The 26,162-nt window shown below is 36.7% G+C and overlaps 1 protein-coding gene across 3 annotated transcripts in view; it reads right to left on the reverse strand.

Moving 5' to 3' along the window:
* The window catches only part of LOC131438890 (protein Skeletor, isoforms B/C), a 167,831-nt gene that overhangs the window by 47,205 nt on the left and 94,464 nt on the right, over positions 1–26,162 (reverse strand). For all 3 annotated transcript variants that reach the window (XM_058609287.1, XM_058609277.1, XM_058609269.1), the window contains exons 2-3: positions 16,720–16,793; positions 16,467–16,618 (exon numbers count right to left, since the gene is read on the reverse strand). In XM_058609287.1, the coding sequence (XP_058465270.1) occupies positions 16,467–16,618; positions 16,720–16,793 (226 nt within the window). The remainder of the gene's footprint in view (positions 1–16,466; positions 16,619–16,719; positions 16,794–26,162) is intronic.

A 26,162-nucleotide genomic window follows, 5' to 3' on the forward strand; every position in this document is an offset into this window, starting at 1 on the left:
CTCATTCACTGCAAAAACTGAACTTAGTTATGGCGACTTTACGTCAAATCAACTAAAATTTATTTAATAAATCGTTAAAAAACAATTACGGTTTGATTTTCCGTACCAATCTGCTTCTGGTAGGAAAAGGCAAACTTTCAAATAGCCTTCATAGGGTCTGTCGCTGACCGTAGCGAAGTAGCGACTGGCACAATGGAGAAGGCAGCAAGTGATTATACATATATTTTCCTACTCAGTGCTTGAGCGGAAAAAATGGTTTAGAGCGAGAGGACAAGATGTTTTGATGCGAGAGGACAAGATGTTTTGATATAGGATACCGGTCGTGAGGCGGCCTACTATTGGGCCATGTTCGATGTACGCTCTATCATAACCAGTCGTGTGTTAGAGCTGTGTCTATCATACTAGTTAGGGTGGTGGTTCCCAATTTCAGGTTCCGGATGTAGCGGTCGAAACCTTCAAAATGAAACTCTCATCGATTTCTTAATATTTAGGAACAAATAAGTACAATAAGATCGTGATAGTTCGAGGATACCAAATTGGGTGAATAAGGTGGATAGTGAAGTAATTGGAATCCTAAATCGTAGATGGTAGCGTTGCTCTTATGTTGCCGTGGTAGCGATATTCGGTATTCAATCGCTCAAACAATGTACACTAATACTACACACTTAAAACCGATTCTCGAGCTCGGTATAATGAAATGCCGAGTTATATCGGCAACACTTAATTTCACTGACTATTCAGTAATTAACATGCTCTTTTCCGAAAATCGTTAAAGTTCTATGCTGATATCTCGGTAAATCGAGTTCTTTTGCTGAAGTTTGGCAAAATATTATACTGAACGTGTCAGTAAACAACAAATATACCGAGATCAGCAAAACCGTTTGCCGAGATTTCGAACAGCGACTTAGCTTTTACTGAAACTCGGTGAGACACTTGTCATCTAATGTTTCCTTTCGATTTTCCAAGCATCACGTCGCCATTGCTCGTGGAACTGGAAAACATCAATATTGGATGAAGAAAAAAGATTGGTATATATTGTTAAAAGATAAGTAAAATCGAAAACTATCTAATTTGCGTATATATTTATATCCGCTTATTTACAGGTAAAGGCGTGAGGAGCACTAGAAACAATTGTCTTTAGCCGTAATGTTTTCTTTTCGTGTTTGCGCTTTTTTGGTTTGCTGAATTGAAATAAACATCAATAAAATATTCCTTTCACCAACATTAGCTTTTGTGATATTAATTTCATACAAAAATAAAAAAATATCTTTCCTTTTTTCGATTACTGATGACTCGGCAATTCATGATTCCATCCTGATAACTTTTGCCGAGCTAACAGCAAAATTTCTGCTGACAAGTTCGGCAATAATTGACAGTTGACAAATTTTGGATTGCCGAGATTCTCAGTAATTATACATTTTGCCGAGACGATTACCGAGCACTCGGCTGTGCAAATCTCGGCATTTTTTGCCGAGATTCAGCAAGAAATTTTAAGTGTGTATGATTAATTTTCATTTTTCAAGATATTTCATGACACGTTTGCCATAACAAACCACGAAAAATGACGTCCAACCTGTCCGATTGAGATCAAGGTTTCGTCAACCTACACCAAAAGTCTAACCGAATCTGCATCAGCAAACATGTTTCCGAAGTGCGCTCGCGTTCGTCTGTTTAGTCCAGAGTATGCATCCGCGGCATCTAGCGAAAATCTTTTTCATCTGCAGAATCCTACTTAAACTATGATAAATGCACTCAGCACTTATCCTTGTGGCATCTGTTAGACTGTGCACCTTTCCTTTCCAATCATCCAGTACCATTTCATGTAATGTTGACACTGTCTCTTGTAAGCGCATCGGAGCCCCTACCACTGCGGGATCGATCACCACAAAACTCGTGAAACCACAATTTCACGGTGTAATCCAACGGAGCACTAGACTCACAATCTCGTATCATAACTTTTGTTTGGTTTTCTTCGCCTTTTCGCCTCCCAAATAAGGCCAAATTCTTTTTTTTTTTAATTTTATACTATGTATAAAAAATAAATGAATAAATAGTATGTTTTTACTATCTATAAAGGTGTCCGATTGCGGGAGGGGCCAGCAGCCCCCCCCCCCCCCCCCCTTTCTGGGTACATTCCTGAGTTTGGTGTTTATATACACATCATAGACATAGAATTGCCATTATACAATAGAAGTGCCTTTACATAGAATTGCCTTTATACAATGAATAGAAAATTTCAATTGTGGTGTTTGAAGCATTCCTTTATATTTATTTAATCTCACGCTAATAGCATGATTTGGTTATTCGCTTTTCCCCTTCTCCGGAAACCCGGAAGAACAAATGGCATTTTTCCAAGTTTTTTCAATCATAATCAACTCTCTATTTCGCTTCGTTGAATGACTTGTTCGGAGATCCTGTTCGTTATAGTGCCAACTATTACTATAGTGCAATTAATATTCATGACAAGCGATCTGTTCCCCAACCATAACTGTTGGCAAAATGCCACCAAACAGAAGATTCCTTTTCTACCAGTCGCCATCGGCACAAAACCCGAATGCACAAATGGCCCGTGGTGATATCACTGTCATTAACAATTATCATTATTGCATAATCACGCCATTATCCTATTTCGTTGAGAAACGTGTCCGTACGTCTACGTGTAGTTCGAACGTTAATCATATCTTGGTGGGATAATTGAGTTGGAAGGTGCATTGGAAATTGAAAAAAAAAATGAATTATAGCTTTCATAAGAATTATTGTTGTTAAAGTTGGACCATGTTTTTTTGCTTCCTACCAATATTGATACAACCGCAGGCTATCCGATACGGTTATCGAATGTACATATCGCATGCACATTCCACCTAACAGCGGAAGGATCACATTTCCATCAAATTTATCAAATCGCATAAAATCAATTTATGCTGCTGAAAACACACAGCACTTCAAACGAAAAAGTCTCCCCTCTCATTTCGATTCCGATCTGCTGGCTGTTTTCTGCGTATGTCTTGTTCCTATACATAATATGAAAAGCTGAAAAGCCATGCTTTACTGCCCGTCTATAGGCTCTCCATGTTCCATGTTCATCAATTTACGCAAAAGAGGGGTGCGTTTTTCCGGATTTAGCACTTTTTGATCTAATTTAGTTAACGAGCAAAAGAGTACGAGGCGGGGAGCGGAAAACATCTCGCCGGAATAGACCCGAACTCGAACGGTGGATTTCAGGGGAACAACCTGATGACTGAAAGGCGTATCCAATGAATGAAATTTTAGGACTAATTTCGTTTCTGCAATATGTACCGGGAAGAAGGGAGAGGGAAGCGTTTTGTGATGTGTTTATCATTTGGACGTTTCGGTGCGACCAAACTTCATGAATAATTATATGAAAATAGGCTGCATCCTTCAACTCAAGTAGGAGGTTGGTTCGGATCTGTCAGACCGGATTGACAAATGGTTAACGACGGATACGTTAATTAAAGTTGTGTTGATTGTAAGTGGTTTAAAGACTAGATTATGTGTTTCGTCCATAAAATCCCATACTAAACTTACAGTAAATTTTGAATTGCGAGTTTTTACTTAAATCAATGTGCAAAATTCTTGTTTGTAGAAAGAAAAACGCCTGAATCGAAGGTTTAGAGGTTTAGAGTATAAGACACTAATCTAACGAATCCGATGTCGTATGCTTGAGTTCCGAATCGGTAGAATTTTTAGGACAGTTGCACTGACCATGCAATAGAAGAAGAGTCGGCTGCGAAATCTGTAGTTTCAGAGGTTTGGATGTCGACGACATTTGTGGAACTTCGGTGGATTCATGTTTTTTGCGGATAAGATGCACCGAATTAGTTTCATACCATTCCAGCACATGTGATGTTAAATCCTACCAAAATAGAATGAAAATGTCCGTCTAGTAAATTTTACAATGGTGTTTTCATCTGAGATGTGATTTGAACCGTGAATAAACTTCACGCGCACGATCAAACGTTTCCGAATAATCTACGGATTTTAGTCTAACCCGATTTTTAGTAAGGAGAAATATAGTAAGATTGTAAATAAGAAAAATGTGAAATATGTCTAAGGAACGATCTCACCTGTTTCTCCTATTCGCATTGCTGTGAACAACGCGAGATGACACACCAAATTAGAATTTAAAAATTCCATTCCATTCCATATAAATCTGATAACACCGACAATGATATGCAAATGGCGCTTCGATCGGTTGACATCGTTTAATGGGCGGTAAATTCAGTTTTTGTAAGATAACATATAGTTTTGACTTCTATGAGTTTTTCATGTTATTCAAAGTATTTCATCCTTAAAAACTACCCATATAAATTAAATTTACTGAACCGGTATCATTTCAATTTAATGGATTAGAGCCATTTTTCATGTTTTTTTTACATAATTCTAACTTGTTCATCATCAAAAGGCGCAGAAAGGAGCAGATGAGACCACTTACATATAGTTTGCGATCGTCGGCAGACGAGATATGATCTTTTCAAATATACTTGACCTTGACATTTGCAATGATAAGGTTAATTGTACGTCAGATCAGATTTCAGTATATATTCGTTACCATGACAACTGTTACAATAAATGATTTTTTTGCGCATCGAAGCCAATAAATAGAAAATTTTTGTAACTGCTCTGTCACGACTTCAAAATCGATCTACGTTATGTTATCTGGTTTGGTAGAGAAAAATAATAGTGGTTCCGGAAGTAATGGCCAAAAACTCCAAAAGCGTAACTAACTTCAAGGATGTCGAAACACGATTTTCGTAAACGAAAGGCTTATAGTCCAACAAACTGGTATTGAATTTTATTGGGATCCGACTTCCGGTTCCGGAATTGAAGAGTGAAGTGTGTTTGAAATATCAGCTCCGTCATTTAGAGCGAGGATGCAAAATACGGTAGTTTATGTTAATTGTTGGCCATACGGCAATTTCGGCTATATCGGTTCCTAGTTTCCTAGTCAGAAAAAACTCTTAAAATGATTATCAATTCTTGTTTTTAACCACAAATAATCCCAAACTCAAATTTTCTAAAATATTTGATATAAACGAGCATCAAAGAGGAAAACTCATGATGCGTGTGTTTGCCATTTTCTGTCATAATTTTGAGCGCCTATATCTCATAGATTTGTTACTCAAGTAGCAAATGTAACTTATTGAACTTTCAAGATGTTTTACAATTGATTTAGAAATGTTATTTTTGTTAGATATGTTTATATATATATATATATATATATATATATATATATATATATATATATATATATATATATATATATATATATATATATATATATATATATATATATATATATATAAATTGGGTTTGCAACTTATCACTGTTAAATTTCACAATACTACCGAAAAAAACACTGTAGAACAACTTTAAGTACATCTAAAACAATTGTGCAGTAAATCACCAACTTGTTAATGTTTCACTAGAAGCTTAACAAAAAAATTTACATCGTCATGTAAGACGGGAGTAACTATAACAATTGTGCAACTTATCAAAAACTTTCCAAACGGCTGTCATAATTGTACCGGACACAATATACGTCGAAATTGCTATAAATCTCTTGTGGAAAAAAAATTAGGGAAATGATTGATGCTCTCCGCAAGATAAAAAAGGCTAATCCGAATTGATAACGTTGCTGTAAAAAATATATTTCTGCAGAGCCCGCATTGTTTTTGCTGCCTCATGAATTTTTAGATCAGTGTATGAAGTTTTCTTCCGTTATAGAACAACATTGATATAAAATTCAAAACTTGCAAAAAAGTTGTGCAAAATTTATTTGTTTGAATTGAACGCAAAACTTGCAGACATGAGATTATTATCATAAAAGTTGCAGGAATACAGCGTTATATACGCAATGAAAACAAAAATCAATCAGATAATTTGTATTCGGTTTTCGTGTCGCGAAAAATAAGCAAACCTGACATCACTTTTTAAAGATATTGATCGAAAAGTTAATTTCATCATAGTTACTCCCACAGTTATATATTACCGCTTGTGCAACTTGTTTTTGCAACTCCAGCACACGGACTTACCAAAATAATACCTACAGTGGGTATCACAAAAGTCGGACCCGCTAAGATGAATGACTATACTGTATTGTTGTTTAATTCAACTAGAAGATTGAAACTGATAAAAAAAAAACAAAATGTAGAGCATTTTTGTCCGAAATATTAACATGTTAATGTTTACTGTTATTTAGATAATTAATATATGTCATTACGTTGGGTGAACCATTTTCTATTCAACTCACTGTTACCATCGATGCCATATTGGAAAATATTCAAGCAAAATTCATTTCGAGATTTTCCATATTTAATTACACATTAGTTTGATTAAAATCGACTGAAAATTTGAAGAATGTTTGAATACATGTAGTTTAAACACCATTCCGATGATTCTCATTAAAAATAATAGACTGTTATTTTCACAGTAATTGGTGCACAATCAGTAAAACACGTTAATTCAAAGGCGCTTGAAAATTTCGGCCGTACGAATACATGTTTCACCATAAAAATGCAGTTCGTTGTCGACTTTTCAATTACAAAAACACAAAAGATCAATTCTTCAATATGTAGGATTATCATTTTTCATGTGCAGATTATTTTACGAGATCCAAGTTTGTGTTAAGAGCCGTTGTATTGAAAATCAAATGTGAAACTTATTCATTCGAAATTAAGTTTGCATGTTTTCGTAAACGTCATTCCATTTTTTGTTTACATTACGTAGTAGTTCTCACGAGTTTCACAATTGTTTTTTCGCTTATTTTATTACTGCCTTTGTGATGGGATCGAGGCATGAGTTTTTGTATCAGTTGCACAATAATTGTGAATAAATGTTCGTAATTACGGATGGACTTAAAAATATGTTGCACAACACAGAAAAAGTGCGCTTTTTCCATAACACAACAGTTACTAGAATAGTGATATAAACTAACTTGATAAATTGCACAATCAGTAGAAAAATACAAGACAGCAACTTAACATGCTACTTGGGTAACTACCATTCGCTTCGGAATCATTCGAATCTAATGCATATTGCAACATCCTTTTAGTATTTCAATAGCACAGCATTGAAGAAGCTGCTTGAATGAACCCATATTTGAAACTGTCGCTTGCGAAGCATAGGTAAACGCAGGTTCCTTATAAAAAGTAATTGAAGTCGATTAGGTCTATGATTAAGACTTTTTGACCACGCTTTATGAGTACACATCAATAATTTTTAGTTGTGGAATTCTTAATATCAAAGATGTCTGCTTTCGGTTTGTTGATGTTCTACCAAATCGATAAATAATTTCTGTTTTCGGGTCGTTCGTGTTCATTTCAAACTTCAATTTAGAAAGTCGCGTGTGGTAATAAGCGAATTGTAGCGTGTCTTGCTAATTTGAATGAATTTGAAAATTTCATTTTCAATGTTACAGTAATCTGTCGTGTATCGTACACAATAACACATGTGCTGAAAAGTCCCGGTCCTAACCTTTTTTCAGTCAATACTAACCTATAAAAGACAGCTGTTAATGTTTCATGATATACTATTCATTAGTTTGTGAGCTATTGTGCTAAGAGAGACGCTACTTTTGTTATTTTCAGAAAATGACTCAAAAACAATTTCGTGTTTTAATATTACACTACTTCTTGGTGGGAAAAAATACCGTTCACGTGAAGCAATGGCTTGAATAGTGTTATGGATATTCCGTTCCATCAGAAACAACAATAAAAAGTTGGTTTGCTGACTTCAAACGTGGTCGTAGACACAGAGATATAGCAGAACGCAGTGGACGTCCAAATGAGGCGGTAACACCAGAAAACACGAAATCGTTTTGAATGATCGAAAAATGAAATGGCGTGAGTTAGCTGATATCGTAACATAAAGATATCAAAAGAACGTGTTGCCTTTATATTACATGACTATTTGACTATGAGAAGACTCTGTTCAAAGTCGGTGCCGCGTTTGCTCACTGTTGACCAAAAACGAGAACGTGTTGATGATTCTGAGCAGTGGTTGGCTATGTTTAAACGTAACAACCACATTCACCATATTTGCCAGATTTGGCTCCCAGTGACTACTAGGTGTTCATAGACCTGAAAAAAATGCTCACCGGTAAGAAATTTCGCACCAGTGAAGAGGATATCGCTGAAACTGAGGCTTTTACAAGTAAGGCTGCTTCGCTGGTTGGTTGCAAAAATTCACACAACCAACCAACTAATATGAACGATTGATATTCCAAAAGTTTGAAAAAAGCATGCCTGTTTGTTCGTATTCACGACCTCCAGTTATGTTTCTAACTTTACCCGTCCGCCTTTTTCTTTGGATTCATTATCGTTATTTCAGAAATAGTTTCATTTTATTGATGTATAATGGTTTAACAATACAAAAAAAAATTCAAAAAACATAAAAAAATTAAGAATTTTCTAGAACTATAATATTTTACTTAATTTACAAATTTCCGAAACAATACCATTAAGTATGTTGTCATAAATTGTACACTTGAGGCAATTCGATAATAAACGTTGGTTCGAAAAAAATTTTCTCCCGATAAAGATAACGAATGAACATTCAACCGTGACTCGTCAACCTTAATTTTCCAGGAACTCTTACGTCGGGTTTCAATGTTTCTAAACATAAGCTTTTTAGTTCGATTATTTCTTTTTGAAACATTATTCGACAGTAAAATTATCAGTACTGCACCTACGAATATGACAGTCAGTTAGAAAATAAGTTGCTTCCCTATTTATAGGAAATTATTTGTAAATTTATGAGGACCACGTTCCAGTCTTTGACTTGAATTGTGGTTACATTTTTTGGTGTATAAAATTTTGATATTCTGAAAAATTTGTCGCCCACCAAATTGTGCCGGGCCAAAGCGTAAATCCATCACTAGGAATGAAAGGATTCTTAGTGTCCGTATGATCGTAACACTGGCCATACAACAATCCTGTATGTATATTTATGAGTACACTGAGCTAAATTTTCTTTTTCACATTATATAATATTCTAATGATTTTGCACTATTAGCATTTCCAATAATAGTTACAAGATGTGTTCAACATCATGTCAAATATATGAGATAATCTTATGAAACATAAAACTCTTCTTAACATTATTTTTACAGGATTTCCATATAACGAATGAAATTTCCAGTCTGAGTCTAATTTATTGGCGCAACTTATAACCATTACTAGACATTCGCACAACATACATTGGAACAATTTATGAAGCGCATATTATATTCACTTCGAATTTATTTAGATAGGTTCATATATACCATATGACTAGTTTAGTAATATATATATATATATATATATATATATATATATATATATATATATATATATATATATATATATATATATATATATATATATATATATATATATATATATATCTATATATATATATATATATATATATATATATATATATATATATATATATATATATATATATATATATATATATATATATATATATATATATATATATAAAACTTTCAATGGAGGTCATACGAATAGTAGATAATTGCAAACTACTACTTTTCTTTGAGGATTCAAGCTATACTAGTATTCCGTTCGGTAAGGGAGCACCTCATAATATTTGCGAAAGAGAAGTGAGATCCCGAGACTGAAAATTAAAAAAAATGAATCTTACTAGACAGATAGAGTAATGAAACGTACCGGATATATATTTCATGGTCCGTTAACGCATATCCTTGAACGAAGTTGGATGAGCTGTTTTTTCAGCGATTTAAAATTACATTGAGATGCGGAACTTCCTGAAAAAAAATGGTCTGGAACAGTTGACGAATATCGAGGACACAATTATTCCTTCAGCTTCAAGCAGTACGATTCACGACTTTCAGCGGATTTCCATATAAATTATATGCGATATTTTTATAACTTTCATTATGATAACGTCCATTTAGATTTGACGTACCCATTAAATAAAGATTATAAGTTTCTATATAATTTCTATGAATTATATTCGGCATATGATTCATATGACAAATCTAATGAATATAAATAAGATTTTCATTTCAGTGTAGTATACGAAGTCTGTTGAAACAGAAGGCATCGGAATGTAGTTCCCTGACTTTGCTTTGCCGTCTATCTTGAATTATTTTGAGAACAATTTTTTGATTAATGTTTTTTTGAGTTTGGAGGAAGAAAAGTGAAACGCACGCGTCTGAGATTTTATTCTGATAAAAAACTTAATCACACAAAAATTTATATTGGTTTCAAGCAGATTTTTCATTTTAATTCTCTGGCATTATGATATTTGATTACAAATTTTTCGGGTCAAATTATGTAATATTTAATCTTCGTTCACAAACATCGCAGTAATAAATAACACCTTCTCTCCGCACCTCATGATGTTTGAGTGGCCTTTGAGTGGCAAAACTGCTCTCATTGTTCCCACTTATGAATTGCATACCTACTTAGCAAGATTGACATCATACGGTTTTCCAAACACGCATCTGCCGTTCGTTCCGCAGTTTACGCTTCAATACCATCGCATAAAGATCGTTCAGCATGCAACAAGCAATTTTATTCCCCAATTCGAGCCAACAAACGGGCGAGCGAGCGAGCGAGGGTGAGTAATTTGACATGCTTTAGGAAGCCTGGCGTCGTAGGCTGATCGAGAGTATTTCCGGTGTGGCTTAACGGCTATCAACGCATTGGATTTACGCCAAAAATTGTGCGGCATCACCGGGAGCCGAGAGCCATCACGTCTTCCAAATAAAACACTTCGTTTCGATGACAACCGCCCCCGTTCGTTCGTTCGTGAGCCTGGAGGTGAAAACATAGCAATAATCATTTTAAACGAATTTTCCTCCCCAGGCCACCCTAAGCGGCACGTGGCATCAACAATGAGTGCATTAGGCAGTGTATTCTTATTCCAATTTCACCGGCGTAGTTCGTACTGAGAAGCACGATTTCGTCGACTGTACAGAAGTGCCATGGCAACAATCCACCAATGGCACCAAGAGGACAGACTGACAGAAATTCCGATGACAAAGAGTCTTTCATTTCCTACGATGGTCAAAAGGATTTACCGGTGCGACCCTTCGGGCTTCGGATCGTATATAGTATAGTACACATTGGAACGTATGTATGATTCATTATGATTTATAAACCTTTCCGAGCGGCTGTCGCGTTTGCTTGATTCGGTGATTATTTTTCCGTCATCGGGCATGAGGTGATTTTCAAGAAACAATGAGCCAGGATATCAGACTGCTGTTCGTACCCATCAATAGTGATATGTCCATTAGGCTTCATTTCCGGTGTTTAATTGTAACTATTTTAGTAGAATTGCTTTCGGTTAAGCTATTTTGATAGGAATGAAGTAGAATACGTGACCATTTGATGGAAGTGTTGTATATTGCTTATAGGTTAGACTACAATTATAATTAACATGTAGCACTATTCATTGTAGTTTGAAGTATATGTTGTAGTTATAAATAATCAACCAAAATAAAATAAAGTTCCCGGAATCACCACCGTGTGGCGCTCTTAGTCACCCGATTAGATTTATTATTTAGGTTGCCATATCTGTTATTGATATTCCATCAAATTTTGAGCTTGATATCTGGACATATGTAACAGTTACGCTGTATTGATCACATCTGCGATTGTGCGTGTCCTCGATTTTGTACAACGAGTTTGCATAAAATTTTGCGTTAAAACGATTTCAACAGTGCGACGTTTCAAAAGTAGCCGTGAGTCTGTGAATGGTGATGAGAGAAGCGGTAGGCCATCGACATCGAAAACCGACGAAAACATCAACAAAATGAAAGAATGGATGACTGTAGAACGCAATTTAACTTTTAGGAATATTATTTGGACGTTATGAGACGTTTGCGTGAAGCAATTGGTCGAAAAAGACCAGATTTGTGGGCAAACAACCCGTGGATCTTGCACCACGATAACGCATCGTCACACAATGTCATTGTTATCGAATGTCATTCTGCAACCACCGAATTTACCTGATTTGGCTCCCTGCGACTTTTTCCTATTCGGTCGACTCAAGAAACCATTCCGAGGAACGCGTTTCAGCGAGATGAGATTATGGAAAAATTGCAGATGGCTCTGATAGCCATACCGAAAACAGATATAAAACATTTTTTATTCCACCTAGATGAAGCCTTTCTCATATTACTTTTATTTCCAAAAATGTCACTAGAAGATTCTGTCAAGAAATTTTTTTTTAAATCTTGAATAAAACAAGAAAGTTTCTTTGCGTATGAACTAACATAACTTTTTCAATTTGTAAACAGTTATGTCAACTTAATAAGAATTTTTCTTCATTTTGCTTCATCGCACTAAATGATTAAACACACTTTACCCTATTGATCTAAAACCGGAAGTTGGACCAGGGCGAAACTAAACAGAAACTTATGAGTCTATAGAAACTTTTATTTGAGTCTGTTTGTGGAAATCGATCAAATCATCACTGAGAAATTGAGTGAATCTAGTTTTACAGTTTTTGACCACTATTTCCTGTACCTCTGGAACCGGAAACCAGTATAGTCGAAGTCGGTTCGTATAGTAAGTAACTAATATAGCCTACAAATTCAATCAGTTTTGAGCCAAATCTAGAAGAATTTTAATTTTCAAGTAATTGTATAAACTTTCTGTATGAGAAAAGCAATAAGTGTACTTTTATAGAAAAGCATCGTTTATATGATTTTGTAATAACACTAACAAGTAGGAACAAATTGAATAAAAGATTTACTAATTTACTTTTTTTTTCACCTGAAAAATATAGATTTAAATGTGGCGACCCTGCACGCTATACGGAATTGAACAAAGCACGCTGCGAACGGAGAAAAGCCGGTGGTGTTTTCTCCTTCCGTAACAGCACGTATCGACGCGTACCAGTTTTGCATCGTCATTTTGAATGACGGTTTAAATGTTGTAACATCATCGCCCCATAATTTCGGAGCTGGAAGTCGGATCTGGATGAAATTGCACAGTATATTTTAAGGAAATGAGAGCTTTAATTTGAATCATGATTCGTGAAAATCGGTTTAACCGTTGCTTAGAAAGCGAATCGGTCACGCCATCTTTGAGAAAAGTGAGTGACCTTTTTTTTGCATTTTTTGATTTTTTTTCATGTTTGGTGCATATCACCCAGTAATTCCGGAATCGGATGTCGGATCGGGATAAAATTCAAGAACTACCTATGGGATCATAAGACTTTTCATTTAAATCTGAATTTGTGAAAATCGGTTCAGCCATCTCTGAGAAAATCGAGTGACATTATTTGTCACATACACACATACCTTATGATCAAAAATGAACCGGAATTTTATGAAAAAACGCAAAATTTCAATTTTTAATAAATTTCTTTATTATCGCCTTAAAAGTACTCTCCTCCTGCGGCAATACATGCATGCCAACGCTTGATCCAATTTTCCATACAAATTTTATAGGCCGCCGAAGGTATGGCCTTTAGTTCACGTAGCGAATTCTCTTTTATAGTCTCTATGGTCTCAAAACGCGTTCCCCGTAATGGCAATTTGAGTCTGGGGAAGAGGAAACAGTCACACGGGTCCATATCTGGAGAGTACGGTGCTTGGTTGATGATATTGGTTGAGTTTTTGACCAAAAACTGCGACACAACCAACAATCAACACGACGCTGTTTTTGAATGAAATTCAGCTTTTTTGGCACCAGCCGAGAAGCGACGCGTTCCAAACCCAAAACATCAGTTAAAATGTGTTCGGCTGATCCATAAGAGATGCCCAACAACACAGCAATCTCTCTAATCGGTACAGAACGATTTTGCAACACGATTTGCTTTGCCAATTTAATGTTTTCTTCAGTAACAGATGTTGTTGGGCGGCCAGGGATCTCATCATGATCCAAGCTTGTACGACCACTTTTGAAGCGTTTATACCACTCGTATGCCTATGTTTTTCCTAGACACGATTCACCAAAGGCCTTTTCTAAAATTTTCAACGTTTCGGAACACTTAAATCCATTTGCAACATAAAATTTGATGCACGCACGTTGTTCTAAATTTTCAACCATTATAAAAATCGCCACACGAAAATTTTTCATCTTCTTTGTATAGACGCCAAACAAAAACTAATCGTACGATATGCGTCAAAATTTGACAGAATGTGTACAAAAGTGTTTTCAACTTTGAGAGAATAAAAGTTTACCGATTGGACAAGCGCGGGAATTTTAAAATGAAAATTCTGGTTCTTTTTTTATCATACACATACATACACACACAGACATTTTGTGATCTCGACTTACTGAGTCGAATAATATATGACACTCGGCCCTCCGGGCCTCTATTCAAACGTCGGTTTTTACAGTGATTGCATAGCCTTTCTATATGAGATAGGAAAAAAGTTTCTCATATATCTCGAAAATGACTGCATTTAGGAAGTAGTTTCCTATCATCTTTTTCATTGAACGTAGCTTGGAGAATAATATTTCATTGCTCAGATACATTTATCCCAATAAAACATTGTTTTTTAAAAATTGTTAAAAAGTTTTTCCACGGAAAACTTTTTTATTTATCATATCTCCAACTTTCTAAAACATTTATAAGTTTCCTTGTAACTTGACGTTTTCTGTCATATAAAATTAAATCGCACGGTAAAATAATTGAAAAGTTTGAAGAATAAATTTTATTTTCGATATTACGAAAAATCGAAAGTTTTTTTTTAGTGCATATCTTTTTAGAAAGTTCAATTTCAACTTCTTCTTGGACATATTTTTTGGAGAAGCTATAGACTTCTAGTTATAATTGTTTGAAAATTATGTGGCTTAAAACACATACGTCCTTTTCACAAATTAGTCTCGAGTGAAAAAAATCTCTAAACCAGTGAAAAATATTTCATTTGCTATAACGAGCACACGTACAAAGTTTCATGCAAATCGAAGGAGATCGTGCCAACAGTCAGCCGATTGCGGCATGGAATTGCTCATTATTCAAAATAGCTCTTGTCCAGAGCCACAACGTATGGCCGAGCGTTGTCGTACTGGAAAACTATGCACTCCTGTCAGGTCTGAAACTGTCTACTTCAATTTTGGCTTCAAACAAAATAGTGCAATGGTTCTTTGATGGTTTGACCACTCAAGTTTGCAGTATTCGAGACACTCTCGAGGTCTTACCAGGTTAAGTTCAATGACAATCAACTGAAACATAAATCCATCATAATCAAATCGAACAGCATACTCTGGTCATAAATTCAACCTGAAAGTTCTCGCCTGTAATCGTTGTCCGCCCGGGTGACGGGATTCTACCATTAGGAGAATAATTCGTGTTGCACAGGAAGAAAGTGCGGACTGATCGTGCTATCGCCACAGTACAATTTAATTAACTTATAAAACGTAATGATTATCATCGTCAGTGGCAGCTCCACCTCCTTCATTCGAGAGAGATTTAATTCCCAGGCCGTGCTATCATAGACGTTTACTGGGCCCATGTGGGATGGAAGGTTCGGGTGAAATCCTCCATACTCCGCAGGAGAAACGTGACAAAATGTAAGTGTGGTAACATTAGGGGCCGTTAATCCTCGTAAATGATTTTCAACGATTTTTTGCTCTTGATGCCAGCAATAGCAGGAGGGTGGTAGTTCTGTATGAACTGGAGTTTTCCTGGAGACAACCATAGTGCTGTGTATAGTCAAGAACGTGCATGGTGGCAAAATTGTCCTACGTGCCCAGATGATTTGTACGATGCATTTGACTGGATGCTTAGCATAGGACACTGAAGCAATTATAGGAGCTATAATCAGCAGCCCAGCAAGTGCAACAATGTGTAGTCCTAGCAGCAGGAAGCAAAGCTCCTCTTAAGCGAAATAGATTAAATCGGATGTATAGCAAACGGTTCCTCTGGCGCTCTTCTGAGCTCTTAGTTTTTCAGCACAACTTTGCGTCTGAAGGGAAGGAAATATATTAGTGAAATCCGCTTCGTGCCAGCCAGTCGGTGATAACCTGCTGGGAGGGTGTGAAAATGAAAATTTATGTGGTGTTTATGCATATCACATTTAAGAGGAGCAATTGTCATACGGTTACCGGGAAGCCGGAGTAGCTTAAAAATTAGGTTAAAAAAGCTATTTACTTCGAAGCAGGAACACATAAAACTCACTGGCGTTGAGAACCGGATGCTATATCTAACTTTGAATTTTTTTTTCTCGTCGATGATCTAATTGAAATCACCAAAAGAGTTGCCCTCGTCCCGTGCTAAAATTGTCATCACTCATTTACATAGCGACAACTAAACATTCCAACTCGGTTCCCCTTCGCAATCGTAATCCCTAAGTAAGATAAATAAATTATCTTTGACAGGTCCTCGTCGACTGGTGTATCAACCCCGACTACACATAATCCTCAGGTCTAGCTTTTCTTGCCACGGCACAAGCGTCTCGTGGACCGTGAGCGTACTTTGTTCAATCTATCTCGCTGTAATCCTAAATGAAAACTTACCTCCCGGTGTACTCCTCAGGGTAGGGGATGATGTAGCCTTCGGGGCTGGGTCGGGGTGAATTGCCGACCCAGAAGAACGCGTCCGGAGCGCTTCCGTCGTAGGCGAAACCTTTCACGAACAGGGTTGACTCGTCTACGGCAAACACCCGACCCTGAGTTTCGCGATCAAAGGTGCAAAAGGTTGATGGGGAAGAGGGAGAAAGAAAACGATATTAGGATATGACTGATGCTTTCGCTAATTCCGGCAGCTTACCCGAACTCCGTGGCCGAAACTGTTGAAATGTCCGATTTCCCGTCCGAAATAGTGATCCGGGGCTTTGGATTCCACTGAAAAGAGAGAGAGAAAAAAAAACAAATAGAATATTTAGTGTTGAGTGTATTTATTTCACATAATTCGTTGTATCGAGGTTCTAAATCTTTATCAATGTCTTAATATTTATGTTGTGAATCACTAAAAACGAGATTTTACCTTTTTCACTAGTACGGGATTGATATTTTTTTCACATTTCAGTCTATATACGTGTTCGATATTCCAACCTCCCGTTCATAGTATGATTGTATGTATGATTGTGTGAAGCCATTGACAGTAGACACGAATTATTGGTAGTAGACCCGAAATTTGGAAATGGCCAGTCACATTTTGACACAGGAAACAATAAGACATGACCCAGTATCGCGTGTAAATGAAATTCTAATGCTTTATTCATATCATAAAACTGTTTCGCACATGAAAAATCATATCATCTTTAAATGATTGATTTTGTTAGAGTAATATTGAAAATGATGAGTAAAAAGAAGGCGGGTGGGTAATGGCAGAGATGTAACTGGATGACGTGAATGCGAATTAAAGCTGACATGCTTTTTCACACTTCGGAAACTTTTTTTTGGTTTCAGTTAATTATATACCTATTTATTACAAAAAAGGTAAACAAACATAAAAGGAATACATTTATGTCGAACCTCACCAAATAATCGCATTTTTAATGATACTGTAAATAAAATGATGACGACGACTGACGTATAATATATAAAAAAATTAAACTCGTACTGTTGTATTTTCAGGGGTACCTTTTGGAAAGTGTCATATCATATTTGGTAATTTGTTGTATCTGAAACATATAGCAATGTATAAGTCATAAACTAAAAATAATAGGATACAATAATACAAAATTTCTTTGAAATTCGCTTTAGGTGAGAAAATCAATTATAAGAGCATTTTGTTTATAAATTAAATGATGAAAACTGTCTTAAAAAACATGCACCAATGTGTCTCCTTCATATTATTCAATTAAAAATACTCATGGCCATCAATACCATCCAAAATTTGTATCAGTTGTACTAGTAAATAAACGCGGCTTATACCCACTATAGTACACAAAGGCCTTTTTAACGCGGTTTTTTACGCTGCTTTTTTACGCAAATTTCCGAAGTGATACGGATTTTTAGGCGGATTTCCGAAGCTACGCGGTTTTATTGTTTTGTCTTAGAAATGCACGAAACGTCGCGATCTGGTGTTATCCCGAAATTAGTTTTAAGTCAACTCTTTGACACTTTTTTTTTAGATTACACCAGATCTCGACTTATAAGTTTTATGCATTTTTAAGTCATTTTTTTTTATTTATAACAATTTTTATTCAGGCCAATTTGCGTATAGCTTTACGTGGCCGATTTACCCATGTTTTTGTTGCATAATATTATTTTTGTTGTTGTTGGATCTCGTTGTAACCCTTCTTCTAGGGGGAGAGGAGCTTCCATTTCCTTCTAGCGAAGATTGGAGGTCATTTTGTCCGTTGCTCATATCATCCATTGCTACATCGTTGGAATTGTGAGTGGTTTCTGTTTCCTTGTTTTCACTGTTGATCGCAGTCTTGGGTTTATTTGCAGTTGCTGTAGATGCGCTTTGTACATTGATTGCAGTTGATAGTTGGTGAGATGGTGAAGGTGCTTTTGAAACAGGAGTACTGCATTCACTAGTTGCCGTTGTTGGGTGGTTGTCCTTGTTTTTGTTTGTTTTGTTTGTTTTCGCAGTTTCAGTGCAAGGTTTGTCGTAGTGTGCAGGTTGTTCACAAAACTGACATGTAACCAATTGATTTTCATACGTAATCAACGTTTTACACGGATGTATCCCGTCTTGACCACAAATGATGTAAGATGGAATTGCTTTACGTAGTTGCATACGTACCACTCGCACGCCATTCCGGATACCCGGGAAAAAATTCCGCCATACTTCCTTTTCGATGGAAAGAACTTCACCGTACTGCGACATACATTCCCGAACATACCCCTCGCTGGTCTGCGGGGGAAGGTCATGCACGCGTACTTCTATGGCATTGTCCACCATGTACACAGGGATTTTATATTTAACATTGTCATGATCAATACTGTGCACCCCGTTATTAACCGAAGCAAATGCAATTGCATCTTTTTCACGTTTAAACATAATGTACACACAGTTAGACGCCTTGTTGAATTGAATCTCACTTACATCATTAACGTTTAGATGCATTCGTTCCTTAAGCAAAATTTCAATTTCGGTTGCTGCAGGTCTAACTTTGCAGCGCTTGAAATCAATGCAAATTGAATTTGGCCTTGTAGGCCAAGTTTCAGGCTTTGTTAAATCGTATTTGCCCATTTCGTACACTCTATTGTTCACTGCACTGTATTGTCTTTGTTTCTGTCGTCGCGATCGTAAGAAATTTTCGACTGTGTCGTTTGCGATGCGAGCACGAACCGTTTTAAGTCATTTGGAATTAACAATTTTTTATTTCAATTTTACGTTTTTTTTCTACGCGGATTTCCGAAGTTATGCGGTTTCAATTTATTTTCTTTAGTTTTACGATTTTTATGCGGATTCACGAAATCACGCGGTTTTTTACACGGGTTTTTACGCGGTACATATCCTCCGCGTAAAAACATACCTCAGTGTATTCCGTGTTTCTAAGTCAGTTTTGCACGATACGCTTTGCGCGATGATTTGTTCAATTCAAGCGGTCGTGCGACTTATTTTAGCACTGAATATCACCTCTATGCTCGTTCATACCAAATCTTTTAGAAAACTTCAACTTTGAGTTAATGTTGGATGCCTCATACTGCTGAAAGTTTTATCATAAATTGCTGAACATATTTCCGATGGTATGGTGAAGAAATTATGCTGTTGCCTTAAATACAACAAGAGATATTCACGTTTAAGTTCTAAGGAGTGTATCGGAAATAAGCTATCCACAAATTTTTGTTTCAAATTATGAAAAAAACGATATTTTATTCAAACTAAAAATTTATCCTTTATTGTACGAGGTTAAACTTGAGCATAATGAAAACCGGATTAAATTTAAGTTATTCCTTCACAAATTTTCGAACTTTTGATCGAACGTTCTTCATCAAGTTCCGGACAAGTGTTGCATCGCATTTTTTGGACGCTTGAGTCCAAATTATTTGAATCCCTGCATGTTCCCAGCTGCCTTACCATTCTTCTTGAAGACCCTTTTCACGATTGCCCAGTAACGTTAGATGGGTCGAAGCTGAGGGCAATTTTCCGCAAGCCAATTGAGAGTGGTTTTGGCATAGTGAGCCGACGCTAAATCCGGCCAAAACAGTGGAGGTGTACTATGCTTCTAATATAAAGGCAACAATCTCTTCTGCAGACACTCAGATCGATAGATTTCTGCATTTATAGTTCAGGTAGTGTAAAAAGTGGTTGAATTCAAACCACAGCAACATGTTGCTTGCCATACCAGTACCTTTCGACCGAGTTTCTTCACTTGAATCGACCTGTCCGCATCGGTCACACCCTCCGGTTTTTAAGTCCTCCTTTACATCAGTCTCATCGTCCATCAAAACGCATGCATCCGGACACTGCAAAAGACGCGAATACAATTTCCGGGCCCTTGTTGCTGCTCGCTTTCTCTGTTTTACACTTTTTTTTCGAGATTTTCAGCTTTTTGTAGGTCTTCAGGTGATTTCGCCTCTTGATACGCTGGACCATTCCGACACTCGTTCCTGCTTTTTTGGCCAAATAACGTATTGACATTGATTTGTTCTTCATGATTAGAGATACCACTTTCTGGTCCAGTTTCGGGTTGGAAGAACCGGATTTTCTGCCTCTTCCTGGTAGCTCATCCAAAGAATAGTGTTCCCCAAACTTATTAATGATGGTTTTAACACTGACATGATGAATTCCAAGCCGCTTCGCCAATTTTCGTATAGTAACACCCTTCTCACTTAGCCATGTGTCCAGAATCTTAATTTTCACTTCCTTTTCAATACGCGACATTTTGAAAAAGCAGAATTTCAACCGCACAAACAAGTGAACAAACGAAAGCTGACAGCCAAACGCACAGCATGCTGTGATCTGAGCATAAAAGACCATCACAAATACATGCGTACAACACAGATGAATGTGGATAGCTTATTTTCGATACACTCCTTAAATTACTAATTTTGTTAGATAATTATTGAACATGATGAGTAAAAAAAGACGGGTGGGTTATGGCAGAGATGTAACTGAATGACTTGAATGCAAATTGAAACTGACATGCTTTTCCACACTTCGGAAACTTTTCTTTAATTTCAGCGAATTCCATGCCTATTTATTATAAAAAAGATAAACAAACATTAATGTATGTATGTATTATAAAAAAGATAAACATGTATTATAAAAAAGATAAACAAACATTAATGTATGTATGTATGTCGAATCTTACCAAATAATTGCATTTTTCATGATACTGTAAGTAAAATGATGGCGACGATCGATTTATAACATATAAAAAAATGAAAGTATATAATTTCAAACTTATAACGCAAAATATTCATACTTTTGTATATTTGGAAACTGTCAAATCATATTTGGAAAATTTTTGTATCTGAAACATATAGCAATGTATAAGTCATATACTAAAAATAAGAGGATACAATAAAACAAAGTTTCTTTGAAAATCACTAATAAGAGCATTTGGTTTATAAATCTCCTTAATATTATTCAATCAAAAATACTCATGGCCATCAATACCATCCATAATTAGTGTCAGTTTTACTTAAGACTGTCCCAGAATGTATGGGCGCAACCAAAAACCGCTGCCATTTTGCAATGGTTCAGAATCTGTCAATTTTTATGGCTGCGTCCTGTTGTTTATTCTTGCTGGAAATTTGTACTGCAAAATCATGGACGACGAAACCCAAGTGAAACTCGATTACAAATCCTTGCCAGGACCACAATATTATACGGTGTGAGAAGGGCAAGTGTTAAACCAGTCCGAGACATCGATTGAAGTCGAAAAATTAGGTAAGAAAGCTATGGTCTGGCAAGCAATTTGTAGCTGCGGTAAGATTTCGAAAGCCTTCGATGAACAGCGAAATATACATCAAGGAATGTTTACAAAAACGACTTCTACCCATGATTCGAAGCCACAAGGATCCTGTTGTCTTCTGGCCAGATCTTGCTTCTTGCCACTGCTCGAAATCAACGGTAGAATGGTATACTACCAAAAATATCACTTTCGTCCCAAAAGACATGAATCCTCCAAATTGCTCACAACTTCGACCAATTGAGGAATTTTTGGCATTAACGAAGGCACATCTTAGGTAACATGTCTCGACAGCCGAAACCATTCAACAATTCGAAAAAGATTGGAGAAAAGTGTCAAAACTTGTCGCCAAGAAGTCTGTATGGAATTAAATGAGAAACGTTCGCAAAAAGATGCGCCATCTAGTCTACAATGGCTAAGTAGCAAATGTTGAGAATAATATTCTGTTTTGCAGTCTAATATTATCAGTATATCGAATAAAATTTGAATATCTAACACTTGTGAATTATTTACAGCGAAATCAAAGTGCGTCCATACTTTCTGGGACAGTCTTTAGTGAACAAACGCGTCGTCGTGGCTAATACCCACTGTCAAGGATGGCTTTTATCGTATTAAAGAACGCTCACTGGCAACTCTTCACACGATTAAATCAGTGCCATCAAAGAGAGACGGATATCATCGCAACAACAAAAACCCGGCATGGCTCATTTAACATAGAATCGATACCAGTGCGAGAGCGAAAAATCAAAGGTAAGCACGGTGATGTGGAGATCCTTTCTAAAGCAACAAACGGTCGCTTATTCTCGTTTCGCGATCCGATTCTATACAGGCAGTTGATAATTGCGATAGAATCATTTTGCACTATTGCGGCCTATTCTAACTATGTGCATATAACCTTTGTATTAGTTGTGTCTATGAAAACGGTTTTGAAGTATTGCAACCTCAAGTATGAGAATCATCAAGTTGAATTCGTCGATTCAATTTTCTGCGATAATTGTCAACTTGCGATTCTCTCTTGGGAAATTCCACACAGCAACGATCATTATTAAACTGTAAATTTTTTTAAGGGCGTGAAATACTCAGAGTATGAAGTGGAGTGAAGAAATGTAGAAAAATTCTCTCGCGGTTCATGCATCGAGAGACTCGAGTTCTTGTAGCATATTCTACCGGATTGAAAATGTTGTATACAATATAGATAGCAATATAGCAGCTTTTGTCAATTTTTCGGCAATCACCAACACTGCCCACTGTAATATTTCTAAGTGGGTTTTGCAAGATACGCTTTGTGCGATGATTCGTTCAATTTGAGCGGTTGAAATTTTTCGTGCGACTTATTTTAGCACTGAATTTCACCTTCATGCTCGTTCATACCAGATCTTCTAGAAAACTTCAACTTTGAGTTTATGTTGGATATCTCATTTTACTGAAAATTTTATCATAAATTGCTGAACATATTTCCGATGCTATGGTGAAGAAATTATGTTGTTGCCTTAAATACAACAAGAGATATTCAATTTTAAGTTCTATCCATTCTTGTACAGGGTAAATTTTGAAAAAGTATCAAAATTTCGCACCAAATGGGTGCAAATCTAGCCAGCATTTGACTGCTTCGCGTTCGAGAAAAATGCTTCGAACAATGTTTAACATCGCAAAGAATTCCACAATTCGGCCCTTCTGAAAGCCAGAAATGAATCCCGTACAGCTTATTGTTAGTTTCTTTCGCTGAAATATACAAATCCGAAATGAAATATTGCCCATTTTTGTTAAAAGTTAAATTTGTTAAATCCCTTTACAAAAATTGCTTCAATCCGCACAGGAAGCAGTTCTGCATGCGAGACGTTCGCAATGCGAGTTTCGCTTCCAGCAAGAGCGATTGCGTCATCCAGCTGCTGGTCCGTTACATTGATGCAAAATACAACGACGTGGAACATTCAACAAAATCAGCCCTTCTAAGGGTTCTAAATGTTATCTAAAGAACTATTAGAATTACTTATCTGATCGGAAGTGAAAATATCATATCAGTTTGGTGAAGATTTACAGGCTGATAGATTCTAATTAGAATATTTTCGCATACTTTTATCGGCTTTTTGGTGAATTGGTTTGAATGCATTTGATTGATTTCAGGGGCTGCGCAGCTTTGCTAAAAACATCAATGTAGAGAGGCCTATTATAGAATAATTTATAGATAGGAAGATTATAATCGGTTTTGACAGGTCGGACTGGAAATAGATAACGGAAGTCAGCAGCATCCAGTGGAAGTCGATTTCAGCATTCGTATGGTAGAATCAGTTTGTCGTCAATAAGTACAGATTCACCGAGACAACTTAGGAAGCGAAGCAATAAAAGTTACAAAATTCACACAATCTATTAACACGAACGATTGTCTATATTCGGAAGTGTGAAAGAAGCTTGACAATTTTATCCGTATTCACGTCTTTCAGTTCTGTCTGTTACATTACCAACCCACTTTTTTGTTATTATTTCATTTGTTTCTTCTACTTTTTTATACGACATAAGACATTTTAAACAAATCGAAAAGAGCTTCTAGCTATTATTTGCCGCATCAAACTTCGTTGGTAGGAAAATCCGTTCGACGGGTAAAACAACACGTTTTCTAAACCTTCCTCTGAGGCTCAATTTATATCACATTTCAATTGAAATGTGCTGTGGTTGAAACATTTTCAATCGATCGAACGGCTCATGTTCCATTTGTCGATTCTGCCAAAGTGTTTCGGGTAGGTACATGTGCGTGCCTGTCGAATTCAGTACGATTTTCCATTGTGAATCTGTTATGCCGAGTTCACCTGGCCGAAGACTATGCGAATCTATTGTCCCTAACCACATATCCATTCACGGTAGGATTGCAGACTGCTGCAATGGCGGTACCGATAAGTGGGTGGAATACCATCAGCAGCTTTTCCCTGTATTTGTATATTCATGGGTCTCACTTGTTGTGTTACTACGGGTAGCATGATTTCTGTGATGTATTTGTTCATACCTTGATTATATGCGATGTGTCGTGCACAATACGGACGGAGCACCGGAACCATTGGAGTGAATTGTTCAGGTTCGAAGAGGGAGCTTTATGCTTTTGCGTTGTTTTTTTTCCTCGTTCGACGATGTTGCTGATTTAGCACCGGTCGATCGAAAAAAGGACCAGGGATCGGAAAATAACCCGGTGACAAACGCAAAAGGACTCCCTATATACCGTTTGGTAAAAGCAGAAAAAAATCCGACGACGAATCCGACAAAGATGGTTTTAATGACGATGATAACGACGATAATGGAAATGAGACGAAAACGGTTCACGCTGACGAATGAAATCCTATTATACTGGGGAGTGGAAAATTAGATCGGAGACGACCAAACGGGATGCGGATGCTGCAACAGAAGACAGAAGAAAGCCCCGGGTCGGATGAAGGCGATCGCAGCGTGATGAGGTTTTATGAGTGTGTTTTGTGTAACGTTGTTTTCTTATCGGGATCCATTGATGTCTTTGCCGAAAGAGGCTTTTGTTGGGTTTTCCCTAGTGCTTTATTCCGATGGCCAGGGTGAGAGTTCAATTGTGTGCATTTAGATCCGATGACGGTGGTAAATGACATTTATATTTGAGCAGAATTTGAATTCCGGGATATCATAATAAATCAGAATTAGTAAGTGCATGTAACTGGCAGAGCAAAATTTTACGAATCTGTTTTAATACATCCATAATCACAAGACATTTTGGATTATTTAGTTGTAATAATGCAAGCTATCGAAAGATAAGTATCTTTCACCATTTCGTAACAAATTTTTATCTCATTTTTTGCTTTCAACCGATCAAATTATAATCGCAAATGCTAGTCTGTATCTTGGCACTCCTAGTCAGTTTCATAATGAATCGATTTGTACGCACCCTGTTTGATCTTTCATTTTTCAATTCGAGAATGTGTCCCATACGCACTTTGCCCGAATGACGGTGACACGTAATCGGCCTCTTTACTTTGCCTACATTGAGTAACGTGGCTCGATCGGACGTACGACTTTTTCAGACGCGATGTACCTTTCACTTTTGCGAACAGCGTACTCCGTTTAATCATTCAAAACAGACAGACCAACAGTCCGCGCTCTTTTATGACAGACCCGTACCCGTAGTCATACCACTGAGACCTCATTCGATAGTGACTACAGGTACGAACAAGATCAGTGTGGTCACAGGCACCTCCGAGCTAAACTTATGTAACCGGACGAAAGACCTAGCCGTTGCTCGAGTCTGATCGGTGGTGTACTTTTTGCATAGTAGGTTAGTCTGTCATGCGGAATGTACCGTGGTTTCAATAAAGAACATTACAGTCCCCACGGTGGTGTATTATATAGCATCTTAAGAAAACGTGCGTTGCGATGCCGACTTCGT

This window comes from Malaya genurostris, chromosome 1 (genome assembly GCF_030247185.1).
Source record: "Malaya genurostris strain Urasoe2022 chromosome 1, Malgen_1.1, whole genome shotgun sequence".
Classification (NCBI taxonomy): domain Eukaryota; kingdom Metazoa; phylum Arthropoda; class Insecta; order Diptera; family Culicidae; genus Malaya; species Malaya genurostris.